Here is a 16410-nt window from a genome sequence, read left to right as displayed (position 1 = left end):
TAAAATAAAATAAAATAAAATAAAAACCGAGTTCTTTAAAACTTAGCAACTTTAAGACTTGTGAACTTCAACTCCCAGAATTCTCCATCCAGCTATGCTGACTGGAGAATTCTGGGAGATGAAGCCCACAAGTCTTAAAGTTGTCAAGCTTAGGGACCTCTGACCCAAAGATAAAAAGTTGTTCAAAGACGCTTCTCTCCTTTCGGTCAAAGTTAATGTTTCAGCCATCTCCAATCAAAAACCCGATCGCGTGTACTTGGCTTGTGAAATAATAAGAAAAAGCCTGAGAAGGAAGCTTTTCCCGCAAGAAAGCCGTGTCTTGGTGGGGCCCAGAGCATCTCTCTGGGAAGTGTTGCCCCTTTAAAGCCCCTAGAGGAGACGTCAAGAATAATCTGAGCCGGTTCCCAGTCAATTCAAGCCAAGGCAAAGCTCAGCTACGAAGCCGCGAATCTCCAAGATCAAGAAAAAGGAGGACTTGGTATTCCCACCCAGCATCGGCTCTAAGCGACACCATAAACAGGTGAGTGAGGGCTGCCTATCCTTCCCCCCGCCCCCGCCCACTCTCCACTTCTTTCTTTCGGCATGTCCCCTTTCTCTTGGTTTTTCTCGTCTCCCGGCTCCTGTCTTTAATAAAAGGAGTGGGATGAAGCAGTAAGACACTGTAAGCCTTCCCGCGATTTCAGTGGACCTCGTCGCTTCCTTTTCTATCCTTCCCACCCCGACCCATTTCGCTGCTCTCGGCTGGAATGTCCCCTCGCTGTCGCCCCGTTTCTTCCTTTGCATTGTGTCACCTCGCCTCTAACCCTAAGCAGAATCTCTTAGCTTGAAATTTACGGTAGTTCTCGGTGAAGGTTTACTCCCTTCTCCCCAACCCAACCTTCCTTCCATCCCTTCCTCTATCAGTTCGCTCCAAAACCACGCGGGTCCTTTCCGATCGGTCTTTTAAAAAATTATTATTATTAATGGGCGGATTTGCCAGACTAGTATCGGATTTCCTCTTTCCGCCTTTCGTTTAGCCTTGGGTAGCGTTGTGCGCTTGAGGTCTTGGAGGCTGCCGTGGCTTCATTTAAAACTGTTCGCGGATTTTAAGTGTAGCACAGGTTGGATGAGACCTGAAATGATGAATTTAATAATTCCCCCGATTCCTGGTTGGTAAAAGAAGGGGGGGGGTGTTATCCACATCATAGAGAATAGCAGGGTGTTCATGTGACGCATTTAACTATAGTTAATTGAACCACAATGAACATGTGCCAGGTTTCTGGGCTTTCATAACACCCTGAATCACAAACAAATTGGATTAGGTGAGCAACATTATTAAGCCAAAATGTGGGTAGCCAGGGGTATGGCTTACTTAGTGTATTGTGCAAAATGGCAATCATTGTCTCACTACGTGGGTTTATTTGTAGTGTAATCCATGGTGTGAGTCTACTTTGAATTAAGTCTCAGTGGGAATTGCTTTCACACAAATAGGCGTAATGCTTCGCAGCTTGTTACTGACATGATGGTGATGATGATGATGATGATGATGATGATGATGATGATGATGATTCATTTCAAATCCATTTGAAAGATGTTCTCTTACTGAGGCATGAATGAATGAATGAATGCTTTCTTTTTTCGGGACAAAAGTGTTTATTTTTCTGTAGGGAAACCATAATATGCCTTTGAGCCACCCAATCTTCACCACTCCCTGGGTATTTTAAGGGTGGTCCTCTTCTTTAAATTGCTTTGCTTTATTTCATCATAGTGTAATGATAGACAAAATGGATGGCATATCTTCTCACATTATTCAACTCCCTAGGTCTCTGCCTTATTCCAGAATACAACAACTGTGCAGTGATTTTAGTGTTTTGCAGCAAATTAACACAAAGTAGGTGGTGATCTGCATTTCTGAATTTTACGTGGATTACCTGTTTGGATAGCTAGGGTACCTAATATAGCACATGCGTGCAAACACACCCAACTCTTGAGATTTCAAAAATGCTGGAAACCTGATTAGACCTAATGAGAAAAAGAAAATTGCATTCTATGTTTTCTCTTTTCTCCCACTGTATGTAGCTAGGGGTGTAAAATATGCTGTTTTATTTTAAAAGAAAAGAAGGAAAAGAAAAAAAAGGAAAAGAAAGCAATGCCTAAAATTAAATTTTAAACTGAGAGATGTGCTCTTTCTCTTTGTCACGTGTGTGGCTCACTCTCTCACCCCCTCTCCCTTTTTAGGTAGGTTAAATTGAGAAAGTAGAACTGAAAGTCACTTTATTAGATTCTTGGCTGAGTAAATATTTGGACCATAGGCTTCTTCACCCAGCACAAAAATTCAGGAGTAAATCAAGCCTCTAGTCTCCCAAGTGTTTTGAATAGCCTTTCCCTGATTCTTGGTCAATAACCATGCTGATTTTAGGAATCTATCTGGAATGTGCAAAGTTCTCTACTTTGAAACTGTATTGAAATGACTGTTATTGGCTAACAATCAGTTATATACAAGACAAGGTATGTTAAACTGTGGTTTATTTTGCACATTTTTTATTTTAGATTTTAAAAATATATGTTTGTTTGTTTGTTTGTTTTGTCAAGTACGTATTGGAGGTATATAGATATACAGTAGTCCCTCGCTATACCGCGCTTCACCTACTGCGGCTTCACTTCATCGCGGGTTTCTGAGGAAGTCAATCGGCAGATTTAAACAGCCCGCCGAACTCGATCGGCAGTTTTTTTTAAAAAAAATATATATCTAAAATTGTAAATACTGTATTTAAATACTGTATCTAAAATAAATACTGTGTGGGAAGGGTTTATAAACACTTAAAACAATGAAAACTTACCAAACAATTACAATATAAATACTTAAATAAGTACTATCAGTCGATAAATTCCCCATCGCGGATTTCACCTATCGTGGCCAGGTCTGGAACGTAACACCAGCGATAGGTGAGGGACTACTGTAGCAATATTTATATACATGATACTAGTAAAAGAGAAACATTAGGACAGGGGATGGAAAGCACTCTGGTGCACTTATGCATTTACTGACCTTTTAGGAACCGGGAGAGGTCCGACATTTATTATTTTTATAAATACAGTGATGCCTCGTTTTTCGCGGGGGATGCGTTCCAGGACCACCCGTGAAAAATGAATTTCCGTGAAGTAGGGGAAAGATATTTTTTATGTATTTAACGAGTATTTGGACTTTTAAAGTCCACCAGTCATTCTATGATGTTTCTCAGCTGGAACTACATGTGATATCCTACCAGTTTCTTTAATAGAGTTCAGTAGTACTGTAGAAGAATTTTATGAATTTTTAATGGATGTAAAATTTTCAATGGATTTAATGGATTTAAGCCCCCTTTGAAAACCCATGAAGTAGTGAATCCTTGAAAGATGAACCTTGAAGTAGTGAGGGATTACTGTAACTCAATTCAGTTGACATTCCTAATATTCTTTCCTCCTATTTTCCAACAACAACCATGAGACAACCAGCACTGGGCTGGGAGAGAAAGTGACTTGCTCAAATCACCCATTCAATTTTCATGCCTAAAGTGAGACTATAACTCTCAGTCTCCTAGTTTCTAGTTTCTGTGTAGCCTTAAACACCAAACTGGCAAATTGTCATTGTTAGATATACTGTAAGGTCCTAATCTCTGTTACACCATTGGCATAGCCCATTTAATTCATTTTAGTTTCTGACATAACAAAGTTTATAAAGAACCAACATTTACAGATCATAGTGATATTTATTTGAAGTCAGCCAGATGTGCCATGCCACGAACCATTCTGAACATTCTGTCACTAAATATTTAATTCATATTGTTCTGATGGCAAAAGATGAAAATTGCACAGATTGTAATGTTGGGTGGGTGGGGGGAGCAGATGACATTAACTTTGCAGATTCATTTTACATTTATTTGGCATAAATAAAGAAAAACCTCACTCACAAGCATGTGTAATGTGTCTTTGGTTTGTAGCCAGCCCCCCTTCCCTGCCCCCAAGCTAGTGTAATTACTCATGGTTATTAAGGCTTTATTCATAATAGTTTATCTGTGTCAATGCATCGTCCATGAACCCTCTCAAACTCACACTTTTGTGAGAATGAGAGATAGTAAAAAGTTGCTTGTATTGTAAATTGTACACTTTTATATTATCCTGTTTCTCCAGTCTCAGATTTTTTTTAGTTAGTGACATATCTTTTTAGAATTTCTTTGTATAGGGTGAGAAGGAGGCAGAAAGAGGAGAAAAGCAATTTAATGTTTAAAATTCTGGTAGAGAAGAGAGTGTAGCTATATTTAACATTCATTTTAATGTGCAATTCCAGTGGTAGCCAAATTTTGAAACATGCTTGAGATTTTATTTTCAAAATGGCCCTGAATGATCCGTATTTCCTCTTTTTTAAAAAAAAATCAGTAAAAAGACTCTGTGTGTGTGTGTGTGTGTGTGTGTGTCTATAAAAATAGAAAGCTACTAACATTGCACTCCATGGAGGCGGAATGCACAGTGTATTACATAATATGAAATGTGATGATAGGGCTGGCACACCGAAAATATTGTGTGGTCTGTTTGTCCCCACTCCACTTGTCTCGTGAACCCATTTCTGCATAATGCACAAGTGTGTTGCTGCTGAGGTTGATAATTTTTAATATCTTTGTCATTAATGGTGTTGATTTCCCTGGGCTACTGATTTGGGGCACAAAAGATTAGTGGATGAATAGATTATGATGGTCTGTGTATGCATGAAAGATATAGAGGACTGCTTTATGGAAGATTGATGCTTTCCTAAAAGCAACATGAGTGCAAGCTCAAATTCCTACCACAATCTTTCTGTCCCTTAAACATATTTATTACCCTCAGTCAACCAACCATGACTGCCCAAGGTGTTCATGCTATGAACAGCTGCTCTAAATGATCTCTCTTAATGATCCTTCTACCTGCTGTCAAATAGAGGGAAAAATCTATTGTTACTTATGCTATTTGCATACAACCTGTACAGGTGATGCATAAAGAAGTATAACCCCCCTTCTTGGTTTCAGATTTTGGGGTCCTGGTCTTAAGAATGATGATTTATGGCCATGATTTCTCCTTCTAAATTGTTTAAAATAAAAACATCTTTTGAGATCTAGCTATAGCTTGCCTTGCATTCAGTGAGGATTTCTGCAATCCCCTATAATCTCTTTCTAACACTCTTTCTCAAATAATTATTTTCAATCTTTTCCTGAGGACGCTCGAAACAGTTTCAAGAGAAATAAAATGCACATACATAGAGAGATGGGTTTAAAACAATAAAGTTAATCAAGCAACTTAAAAAGCATACCTGACAAGGAAAACCTAAGCTTTGTTTGTAGAAGAGCAAAGAACAAGAATTAAGTCCAGCTACCAAGAAAATTGTTTCTCTTTCTAGCCTTCATTGAATGTTTTTCCAGTGATTTTTTTTCTGAACCAGATCACTTTGCTTTATTTATGCTCCATTGGGGATAAATTGTCATGGAGAAAAAAATCTGTGAGGTCACTGAAAACAACCTGATGGCACATAATGAATAGTGATGGGCGAACCTAACCCACACAATTCGGGTCCGTACCGAATTATGCGGTGTTCGGTATGCCGAACATGAACCTGAAATTTTTTCAAACTTCGGGCAAAATTCGGGGTCGTGTTCGGTGTTCGGAGCTTTGACGTTACTGGCAGGTTGCTAAGGACGCTAAGGTGATCACTTCCTGGATTCCATGGAATCCAGGAAGTGATCATCTTGGCATCCTTAGCAACCTGCCGGTGACATCAAAGCTCCGCCCCTGGAATCTCTTCATGGGAGGGATTCCCCGTCCGGGTTCGAGTTCGGGTTTGGTTCGGGTTTGGCTGAATTTTGCGTAAAGTTCGTCCGAACTTGCCGAAACCGAACACCGTCGGGTTCGCCCCTCAATAATAATGAATTTATACCCCACATTCTTATCTAACAGGAATCTCATCAACATTTTCCCACTTCATTTTATAAAGTTAAATTGTTTAAAACATTTTCAAACAAAAAAATTCCTGTTTGTGAACATTCCATGTTCCACAAATATGCACCCAACATTTCACTGCCATTCTATGGTACAAATTCATTGAATATTTTTTTCCACAGATTCTTCCGCCATCTAAAATGGAACTTAGATTGGAAATCGGGATCCCATTCTGCCTAAGTCATACTCCAAAATTAAATGCCATCCCAGCTCAGAGTTCCCTAAGATTTACTGCTGAATTTTTGTTGTTGTTGAAGCAATTCCATAAGAGTTGCTTACTTTGCAATCTTAAGGCTTATGTGGACTACAAGTGCAATATGCTATATGAAAACATTTTTATGGGGCAGCAAAAGCAAGGATTTGAAATGCATCAAGCAAATAGAAGCTATTCTAATCTTTAAGGAATTACTGGGCTTTATTCTTCCTGCTTGCCACACTCCTGTCTTTGCTTCTGAGATTTGTGTATCTCTAAAGCATCCCTAGATGATCCTTATACAGATGGGAAACGTAATTTTTGTATTCAACAATTTTCTTTCCTGGAATGTGTAGTTTATGTTTGCCTGTATCCAAGATGTGAAAAAAATAGATAATGTTGAAAGCCTAAAGACCACAATGCTATTAAATGATCATAAATCACACTGCAAGCAAGGATCTAACATAAGAGGGTGGAATACCAAGAACTGATTGAGCTCTCAGCCCCATTGTATGTTTTACAGGTATACAGTACATTAAATTATAATATGTGTCTTGTTTTCACCCACTGGTTAACTGCTTGAACAGAGTTTTTACCCTCTAGTTCTCACCATTTTAGTATTTTTTTTTGGGGGGGGGGGTTGTTCCTGCACACAGGCGGGCTTTCCATAATTTAACAACCAGTTTGCCCCAAATCAAAATTCTGCACATGTGCCTTGTACATATACGTGTTGAATTAAAAAATTGGCAATTTGCTCATGTACTTCATCTACACATGCGTGCGACATCAATAAACACAGCAATTCGTTCATGTGCTACATCTGCAGGCCAGGGGTGGTTTCCTCCCAGTTCGGACTGGTTTGCCTGCACTGGTAGTGACCCGCTGGTGTCATCATCATGATGCCATCAAACCGGATCGCTCAGTTCCGGTCCATGGGTGCCACCATCTTTTTAATTTTTCCCCCATTTTTTTTTCAATTTTGTTTGAATTTTTTTTTTTTTAAAAAAAATTCTTCTGAGCATGCACAGAAGCGGAATTCCAGCACTGTGCATGCGGTTGCCATCTATTTTTCAGCTTTGTTTTTTTTGCCACATGGTACAGTAGGAGGCGAACTGGCAGCGAGATAAGGTAGAACCAACTTCTGCTTCCAGGGTCCCCTGTGCACCCCTTTTGGCTCCCTGGAAGATATAGGCTTGCTGGGTCCAAAAGAGGTGCTGGAGGGGGGACTTCAAGGGACAAAGAAAGAAAGAAACCTTCACCCTCTACGTGTATGGAATTTGAGTTGAGAGCTTATTGTAAGTGGCTGCTAAGCTATCCTTGCTCATACTGTCGAGCTCTAAGAATGCCTGATGATCAATGAGCATATTCTCAGTTTCAAAATGCCTGGTTCCCCCCCACCCCTACCAAAGACCTTCTGGAGCCCTTCACAATAAGGGAGAAAGGGAGGGAAGGAAGGAAGGATAAATTCTTCTACTCACACTTCACCCTCACTTTTTGGGGATCGCCAGGTACACGGAGTTTGAGCTGAGAGCTTATTGTAAGTGACTGCTAAGCTATCCTCCTACTAAGCTAATCAACAGTGGAGCTCTAAGAATGCCAAATGATCAATGGGCATATTCTGAGTTTCAAAACGTCTTTCTTTCCCCCTGCTACCAAGACCTTCTGAGGTCCTTCACAGGAAGGGAGAAAGGGAGGGTGGGAGAGAGAGACAGAGAGCGAGAGAAAAGAGAGAGAGAGGGAGACAGAAGTAGAGAGAGAGAAAAAGAAGAAAAGGGAAGGGTTAGAGAAGACAAGAAAGAAAAAGATAAAGAAAGAAAGAAAGAAAGAAAGAAAAAAGAGAAAAAGAAAGGAAGGAAGGGAGAGAGGGGAGAGAAAGGAAGGAAGAAGAGGAAGGAAGCACCACAAATCTTGACACTAGACATAGCTTCAGAAGACAATTTGAAACAGCATAGCAATTTAGAGCTGGAAGATATCTCAGAGATTATCAAATCCAACCCCATATTGCAACAGGAAACCTTACATAGTCTGGATTATTTTGGTGCCTCTAACAGAGAGAAAAATTGCCAGAAAGGAGGAGTTTACTAGCACTAGACTTCCATGCTGAGGATGACTGAGGTAGTCCTTGACTTATGTCCACAGTTGAGCCCAACATTTTGGTTGCTAACAAGAGCGTTGTTAAGTGGGTTTCACCAAATTTTACTCAGTCCATAACATCTCCTGGCTCTAACAGTTATGTGCAAGCTAGAACATCTGAAGGCATGTGTAATGTTCTAATGTACAGAAATTAGGGTTACATGTGTGGCAGAAAGTGGATTCAGGGTGTGTTTTTCCAAATGTAGTAAGTGAGGCTGAATGTGTATAGTTTTAGAAGAGCTCTCTCTCTCTCTTTGTGTGTGTGTACATACACATACAGTATATATAGTAGATAATGTAACTTTTTGTGTGCCTATGTGTAATATGTATGTACACACACACACACATATATATATGTGTGTGTGTGTGTGTGTGTGTGTAGGATTAAATAATATATTTTGGATGTTCCGTAATAAATAGACAGGGAAATTATATCTCATTGAGGCCCTTGAGACAAGAAGCCAGGCACCCTAACCTTTGATGTGAGTGACATCAAGTTGGCCATGCCCAGCCAGTCACATGACCACCCTGCAACCCCCACTCAGTCACATGGCTGCAAAGCCACTCCCACCCAGGCACATGATTGCCAAACCATCCCCACCCAGTCACGTGACTATGAAGCCACACCCACTGCCACGTGACCAATTAAGCCACATCCACAAAACAAGCCAAGTGATAGTAAAAAAATTTCAAACCCACTCCTGGTGCAGGCACGTGGCATCAAACCCCCCACAGCAATTCACTTGCAATGTCCATGCGGCATTGAAAATCACAGCGGCACAAGACAGAATTGCACCCAGGTGGGTAGGCAGGTGGGCAGGCTCACCCACAGGTCGCAATTACAGGTTCGCCCGAACTGGTCTGAACCAGCTGAATCCCATCTCTGGTCCTAGAGCATTCAATCTATTTCTTGCTAATCTTGCAAAAGCCTGCCTTCCATTTCCCCCACTCTGAAAAGGAATGGAGTGGAATAAAATTGCAAGAGAAGCTGGGAATTCTGAAACTCTCTCTTCAGGGTCTGATTCCTTGCTGCAGGCCAAACCAGGATTTTTAAAAAAGGCATTTGATGGGTTTCTAAACAGCCTAAGGATGCTTGTTAGAAGTGGGGTTTCTTTTTCTGCATATAAAATCCCAGAAAATAAATATGGTAATCAGAATAAAATGAATCTTGGTTTCATGTCGTCTCTTCCCAACTTAGGCTGAGCTACCAAGAATCCTTACCTGAATCTGTTTTTATAAATTCTTTTATACAGTTTTATACAGATTCTTATATACCGTTCAGTCTATACTTCCTGTAGGGAATGGCTGCATCTCACCTCTTAATTAGGACTAACTCTATTCCTAATGTATTATTGATTGTCAAACTATTGATTAACTGCTGCTTGTGGGCATGTCAGTTCTCTGACTAATATTTTCCACCTGTCAGCAGATCTGGCTGAGATTTCTCTTGTGAACAGTCAATGAGGGTTGGGCTAATAACGGAGCACATTAGAAGAGATCAGCCTAATCGGGTTGGGTTTTTTTGTTCACCAAGGAATCATGCCAGGAATATTGGCTGAAACTATATATAAGAAATTAATATATAAGAACATCTATATTTTTTTTCACACATAGCTGGTTCATTTGCACCACACATAAGGATGCATCAGTTCATGAGTTGCACCTCTATGTCTTAGATAAAAACACAATTGGTGAACAGATATTAATATTCAGGGTAATTTGGTATTGTGTTGGACAAGTTTTGGATCAAATCGGGTGAAATTCAATAGGTTCTGACAGGTTCTGGAGAACCAGTAGCAGAATTTTTGAGTAGTTTGTAGAACTGGAAAATATCACCTCTGGCTGGCCCTAGAGTGGGATGGGAATGGGGTTTTTATATAATGGGTTTTAACTGTTTTTAATATTGGATTTTACTGTTTTGTTGCTGTTGTTAGTCGCCCTGAGTCTGCAGAGAGGGGCGGCATACAAATCCAATAAATAATAATAATAAATAATAATAATTATGCCGTATCCTTTCCCTGCAACACCATCTAAGTCAGGGTCACAGAACTGGTAGGGGAAAGTTTTGAATTTCACCCCTAGTTCAAATCCTCATTCAGTTGTAAGTTCACTGGATGACATGAACCACTTGCCCTATCAATCTTCACTATCTCCCAGTATTATTGGAGGAAAAAAATAGAACAGGTCTGCTGTTTGGAAGAAAAGATAAATAATAATCTATGTTTTCTTGAAATATTTTCCTATTTTCTGAGAATCTGATGATCTGTGGCAGTGATGGGGAACCTTTTTTTCCTCGGGTACCAAAAGAACCTGTGCACTCACTATCGTGCATGGGTGAGTGCCCATACCCATAATTCAATGCCTGGGGAGGGTGAAAACAGCTTCCCCCGACCCCTGGAGGCACTCTGGAGGCTGGAAACAGCCTGTTTACCAACTTCTGGTGAGCCCAATAGGGTTGTCGTTCGCCCTCCCCAGGCTCCAAAGGCATCCCTAAAATGCTCTCCCCCTTTCCCCCCGCGGAGGTTCTCTGGAAGCGCAAAATGCCCTCCCGGAGCCTCTGTGCGAGCCAAAAATCAGCTGGCCAGCACACACATGCATGTTGGAGCTGAGCTAGGGCAACAGCATGTGTGCCAGCAGATATGGCTTCATGTGCCACCTATGGCACCTGTGCCATAGGCTCGCCATCTCCTGTCTTAGAGACAGGAGGCAGAGCTGCATACCGGATGACCAGCATGTAAAAGGTATCTCAGTTCACCCGAAGGGAGGATTGTGTGGGAAACATTTCTGAAGGGATCTTTCCTAGTTTTCTGTACTGTAAAAGCAAAGGAAGGAGTAGGGGAAAAGAACAATACCCTTGTAAAATTCTGTTAATGTTACTTAACAATAAAGAAAGAGATGGTATTCCTGATTGTGCTTCTTGTCTGGATAATCTCATGGGTTATTACTAACATCAATCTTTCAGGTGAAAGAAGCAGTTTCATTGCTTTGGGGAAATTGAACCAGTTCATCAATCCTTTGGGAAAATATATTTTTAGTTCTTTGGCAATGACCCTTACAGAAAGCTAGGCACAAAATGAGCAACCTTTCAATCCAGCTGGAATGATTTGCCTCTAAGAGCTTGCATCCCAATTTCACCGTATTCCATGACAGCTTCAATTTTTAAGGTCCAGCAAGAACCAAGATTTCCTTTCTTCTGTCTAGCCTCTATCTAGTGCAATAAATAGTTATATGGGGGAGAAAGAAAGATCTGGTTTTTACTGGAACTTAAAACTACAGCTGTAGGGGAATAGAATGAAGTTGGGATGAAAGCTCTGTTGAAAACAGTGAGACTTATTTCTAAATTAAGCAGAATAATATTACACTGGTTATCATTGGAATATATAAAGTGACAAAGTCTAACATCCTTTTTAGAATAATGATATTTTAGAATGAATAGAATAGAATTCTTTATTGGTCAATTGTGATTGGATACACAAGAAATTTGTTATTGGTGCATTCAGTTTTTGTCATCATGAAAGATAATAAAACTGTTGGTTGGTTGGTTGGTTGATTGATTGATTGATTGATTGATTACATACTCTTGAGTCATTTTTCATTTCTCCTTGATGATTTAACTCTGTTATTTCAAGACTCCCAATAGGAAACTTATTGCCGCTATAATTGTGTCCTTTGCTGCTGGTCATTCTCTTCTTCTGCTTCATTGCACCTTTCCTAGTGCTAAAGCTTTATTTAGGGCAGTGTTTCCCAACCTTGGCAACTTGAAGATACCTGGACTTCAACTCCCAGAATTCCCCAGCCAGCATTCGCTGGCTGGGGAATTCTGGGAGTTGAAGTCCAAATATCTTCAAGTTGCCAAGGTTGGGAAACACTGATTTAGGGAACTAAATCTTTGCATAATTGACTGAAATAGGATAATTTGAATTTGGTTATTTGTACCTGGAGTGAGCATGCTAAGTTCTTTTATTTGATGATCCCTTAGCATGTTTTCTTGGCTGTCCAAAGTATTCTCAGGAGACTTCGTCAAGGCAAAGTTCAAAGCCAAGCCAAAGGTCAAAGGCGCCAATACTCTTACTATCCTATTTCTTTAAAGTCCAACTTTTGCTCCCATAGATTGTCACAGCATGATTGTAATTAGATGCAGCACTGCATCTAAATATCTTTTTTAAGGCCTTCATAGTTGCTCTACCAAATGCTGGTATATAGTTTATTTCTTGATTGCTTATTTTTATTATTATTGATAGCTAATCCCAAAAAGCTACTTTGCCAGTTCTGAGATTGGCGGTTCTGTTTGTTGTCATTAGTTGGTCTTTTTAATATTTAATTTTAGTCCCATTTTTTCCTACTATATTCTTTTAATAGTATTTGCATTTTTAGCTATTGTAAATGTCATTAAACACAGTGTAGGTTCTTGATGTTTATTTCTCCAATTTTAAAGCATGCTTATTATTTCCAATTATGTAGATACTCCTCTACATAAGAACATAAAGGAGCCAGCCCATTATGTTGTTGTAATAGTCATAAAACAGGTCAATCATGAAACTGACTTCATTTTATGATCTTTTTTTGTGAACAAGCAGTTGTAAAATGATCATGGCAAATATTAAACAACTGATCCAGTTGTTAAACAAACCAATAGTTCATTATCGGTATGGTTTTGTCAAAAATGGAAATGCTGCAAATAACCATAAATGCCACCATATTTTATTTTATTTTATTTTATTTTATTTTATTTTATTTTATTTTATTTTATTTTATTTTATTTTATTTTATTTTATTTTATTTTATTTTATTTTATTTTATTTTATTTTATTTTATTTTATTTTATTTTATTTTATTTTATTTTATTTTATTTTATTTTATTTTATTTTATTTTATTTTATTTTATTTTATTTTATTTTATTTTATTTTATTTTATTTTATTTTATTTTATTTTATTTTATTTTATTTTATTTTATTTTATTTTATTTTATTTTATTTTATTTTATTTTATTTTATTTTATTTTATTTTATTTTATTTTATTTTATTTTATTTTATTTTATTTTATTTTATTTTATTTTATTTTATTTTATTTTATTATTTTATTTTATTTTATTTTATTTTATTTTATTTTATTTTATTTTATTTTATTTTATTTTATTTTATTTTATTTTATTTTATTTTATTTTATTTTATTTTTATTTTTTATTTTTTATTTTTTATTTTTTATTTTTTATTTTTTATTTTTTATTTTTTATTTTTTATTTTTTTATTTATTTTATTTGTATGCCGCCCCTCTCCGTAGACTCGGGGCAGCTCACAACAGTAATAGAAAACAATACATAATACAAATCTAATAATTAAAACGAAAAACCCATAATTTTAAAAAACATGCACACAACATACCATACATAAACAGTATAGGCCTGGGGAAGTTATCTCAGTTCCCCCATGCCTGATGGCAGAGGTGGGTTTTAAGGAGTTTACGAAAGGCAAGGAGGGTGGAGGCAGTTCTAATTTCAGGGGGGAGCTGGTTCCAGAGGCTCAGGGCCGCCACAGAGAAGGCTCTTCCCTGGGACCCGCCAAACGACATTGTTTAGTTGACGTGACCCGGAGAAGGCCAACTCTGTGGGACCTAATCAGTCGCTGGGATTCGTGCAGTAGAAGGCGGTCCCGGAGATATTCTGGTCCAATGCCATGAAGGGCTTTATAGGTCATAAGCAACACTTTGAATTGTGACCGGAAATTGATCGGCAACCAATGCAGACTGCAGAGATTTGGTGTAACATGGGCATACCTTGGGAAGCCCATGATTGCTCTGTATTGATGTGTACCTGAAGTTGGATACTCAAAATTTCCGCAATTGGTTCTCCAGTACTGGCCAGAATCTGCTGAATACCACCTCTGTTTCAAACATTTAGCTCTTACAAACTTGGCTTTGAATCTCTATGTATTTCTTCCACAACTGTGATGTTTAATTATTGTTGGCATCTCTCTTTTCTTGGATGTAATCTTCATTGTTCACAGCTGCACACACTTGTTTAGTTCTTTTACTGTTGGAAACAACTCCACAAATTTGAATGGGGCAGATGGTATATTACTGCATTTAGGTGGGCTCTGGATAAAACTTGCCAGAATTTGCATATTCTTCATCACTGGGAAATTTTCAGATTTTTAAAATTTAAACCTAGGAAAAAAGTAAAACTGGCAAAAGATAAGCATCTCCTTGACAATTTAGCTCTTCTTATTCCTCTTTTATTCCTAAAGAATAAAATGCAAAAATTAAAATAAAAAAATCACCTAGTTACGATCATGTCTGTTATTTATAAATAATCTTTGAAATTGATATGGGGTTTTAGAATTAAGGGTGTGTGTTTGCTATTGTAGACCTGGGGATAATTTTTGAGATGATCTTTTAAAGAGTTGTTTTTAATTTTCTTCTCTTTCTACAGGATCGCCACAGGTACCCATTTCAAGAAGAATCAACTATTTGTAATTCTATTTCTGAGAAGACTTCTCTAGTTGTCAAAATGCCTGTGGCGTCAACCAACTCTGAGACAGGTAAGAACTTATTCCTATCACTGATTCATATTTTTCCAACTTGGTATTCTCCAGAAATCTAGAGCTAAATTTAGAACAAATCTGGAAGGTATTAAGTTGATAATTGCACTTTCTGTGAGACAGAGCAAGGATTTGTAGGTATTTTATTCTGCTTCCATAATTTCTTGCCAGTGTCGACTGGATTTTCAGCAGTTCAAGTTGGAACTTGTCATAAAACTACAATGTTCCTAATATTTAGCAAGTTGATTGAGTTACCCCATTTTCTGCATTTGTCAAAACTCTGAATCACAGACTAACCTAAATTAGGCATTTTATTTATTTATTTTATTTATTGGATTTGTATGCCGCCCCTCTCCGTGGACTCGGCATACTGTACTTTGTGTCAATGAACTAGTCACAAACTGTTTTATTTCCAACCCTTATTGATATTCTCTTTTTAGTAACCATAATAAAGTTATGTATAAACTAATAAACTGAAGATAAAACTAATCAGATTGACTGGGTTCAGATAAAAAGTAATCAAATTTAACAGATTGTAGAAATGCAGTTAGGTCTTTGACCTGGATAACTGAGTTGTATAAAGAGAGCTATTCTGAGAGAGAGAGAGAGAGAGGGAAGGAGGGAGGGAGGGAGAGAGAGAGAGAAAGAGAGAGAGAGAGAGAGAAACCATAATGCAAAATTGTTACAATTTGCATTAAGGTTTCTCTCTCTCTCTCTCTCTCTCTCTCTCTCTCTCTCTCTCTCTCTCTCTCTCTCTCTCTCATCTGGTGGAGGCAATCAGCCCTAGAACTCATTAGATATTTTGATTTGCAATTCCCAATATCTCCAGGGATTAAGGATTATATGTACTTTCCTATATGTATTAGAGGAGGCACACACAAGATGGTAAACCCCGTCTGTTGCTTTTTAACTAGGAAAGGGGAGATTTGGCCTTAACGAAGCCCAAGCAATAGTAGGAGACAGTGGGATTTAGAGATTAAGGTTTTTGACTAAAAAGGAGGGAGACCCCCCCCCCAAAGTCTGCCCTTTGCTATTGAAATATTTGAGCTCTCTCTGTCAGCATCTCATACGTTTGTTGGCTATGGAGATAAGATGATCTCTGTATAAACTACTTTCAGGGAGAATATTAAAAAATAAATAGTTCTCTGCAATATTGGATCCATGATTACTTATGCAAACAATCTATGTCTAGATAAACAGAGTGCTGATAAAATTTAGTATGGGGTCAGCTTTATCTGGATTTGCTGGACATTTCATTGTTGACTGTCTTATTCTTTGGATCAGAGGCATATAGTTTTAGCTCTTCAAGATATCATATTTCCCCCTCTTTCTCTTAATTGCTACATTGTATGGATAGAATTATTGTTGATTTTTCAACATATACCTATTTAATCTCAATCCATTGTCACGTGGACACAAACTCAGCTTTGCCCTGATATTGCTCCCTTTGTTCACACACAAGCAAAGAGCTTCTTCTTTTTTAATCATAGAATAATAATTTGAACATCCCCTTAGTTAGAATTCTGCCAAGACATCATAATCCAATGCAAACAACCATTTCCTG

At 38.1% G+C, this 16410-nt stretch overlaps 1 protein-coding gene across 1 annotated transcript in view; it reads left to right on the top strand.

Annotated features, from left to right (window-relative positions):
* Nucleotides 1-435: 435 nt before the first annotated feature.
* Nucleotides 436-16410, top strand: part of MPP2 (MAGUK p55 scaffold protein 2) — a 95862-nt gene continuing 79887 nt past the window's right edge. The window contains exons 1-2 of the mRNA XM_070730139.1: nucleotides 436-520; nucleotides 14738-14846. Of these exons, the coding sequence (XP_070586240.1) occupies nucleotides 14816-14846 (31 nt within the window). The 5' untranslated portion in view covers nucleotides 436-520; nucleotides 14738-14815. The remainder of the gene's footprint in view (nucleotides 521-14737; nucleotides 14847-16410) is intronic.

Source organism: Erythrolamprus reginae, chromosome Z, assembly GCF_031021105.1.
Source record: "Erythrolamprus reginae isolate rEryReg1 chromosome Z, rEryReg1.hap1, whole genome shotgun sequence".
Taxonomy (NCBI): Eukaryota; Metazoa; Chordata; class Lepidosauria; order Squamata; family Dipsadidae; genus Erythrolamprus; species Erythrolamprus reginae.
This window is presented reverse-complemented; position numbering and strand designations above follow the sequence as displayed.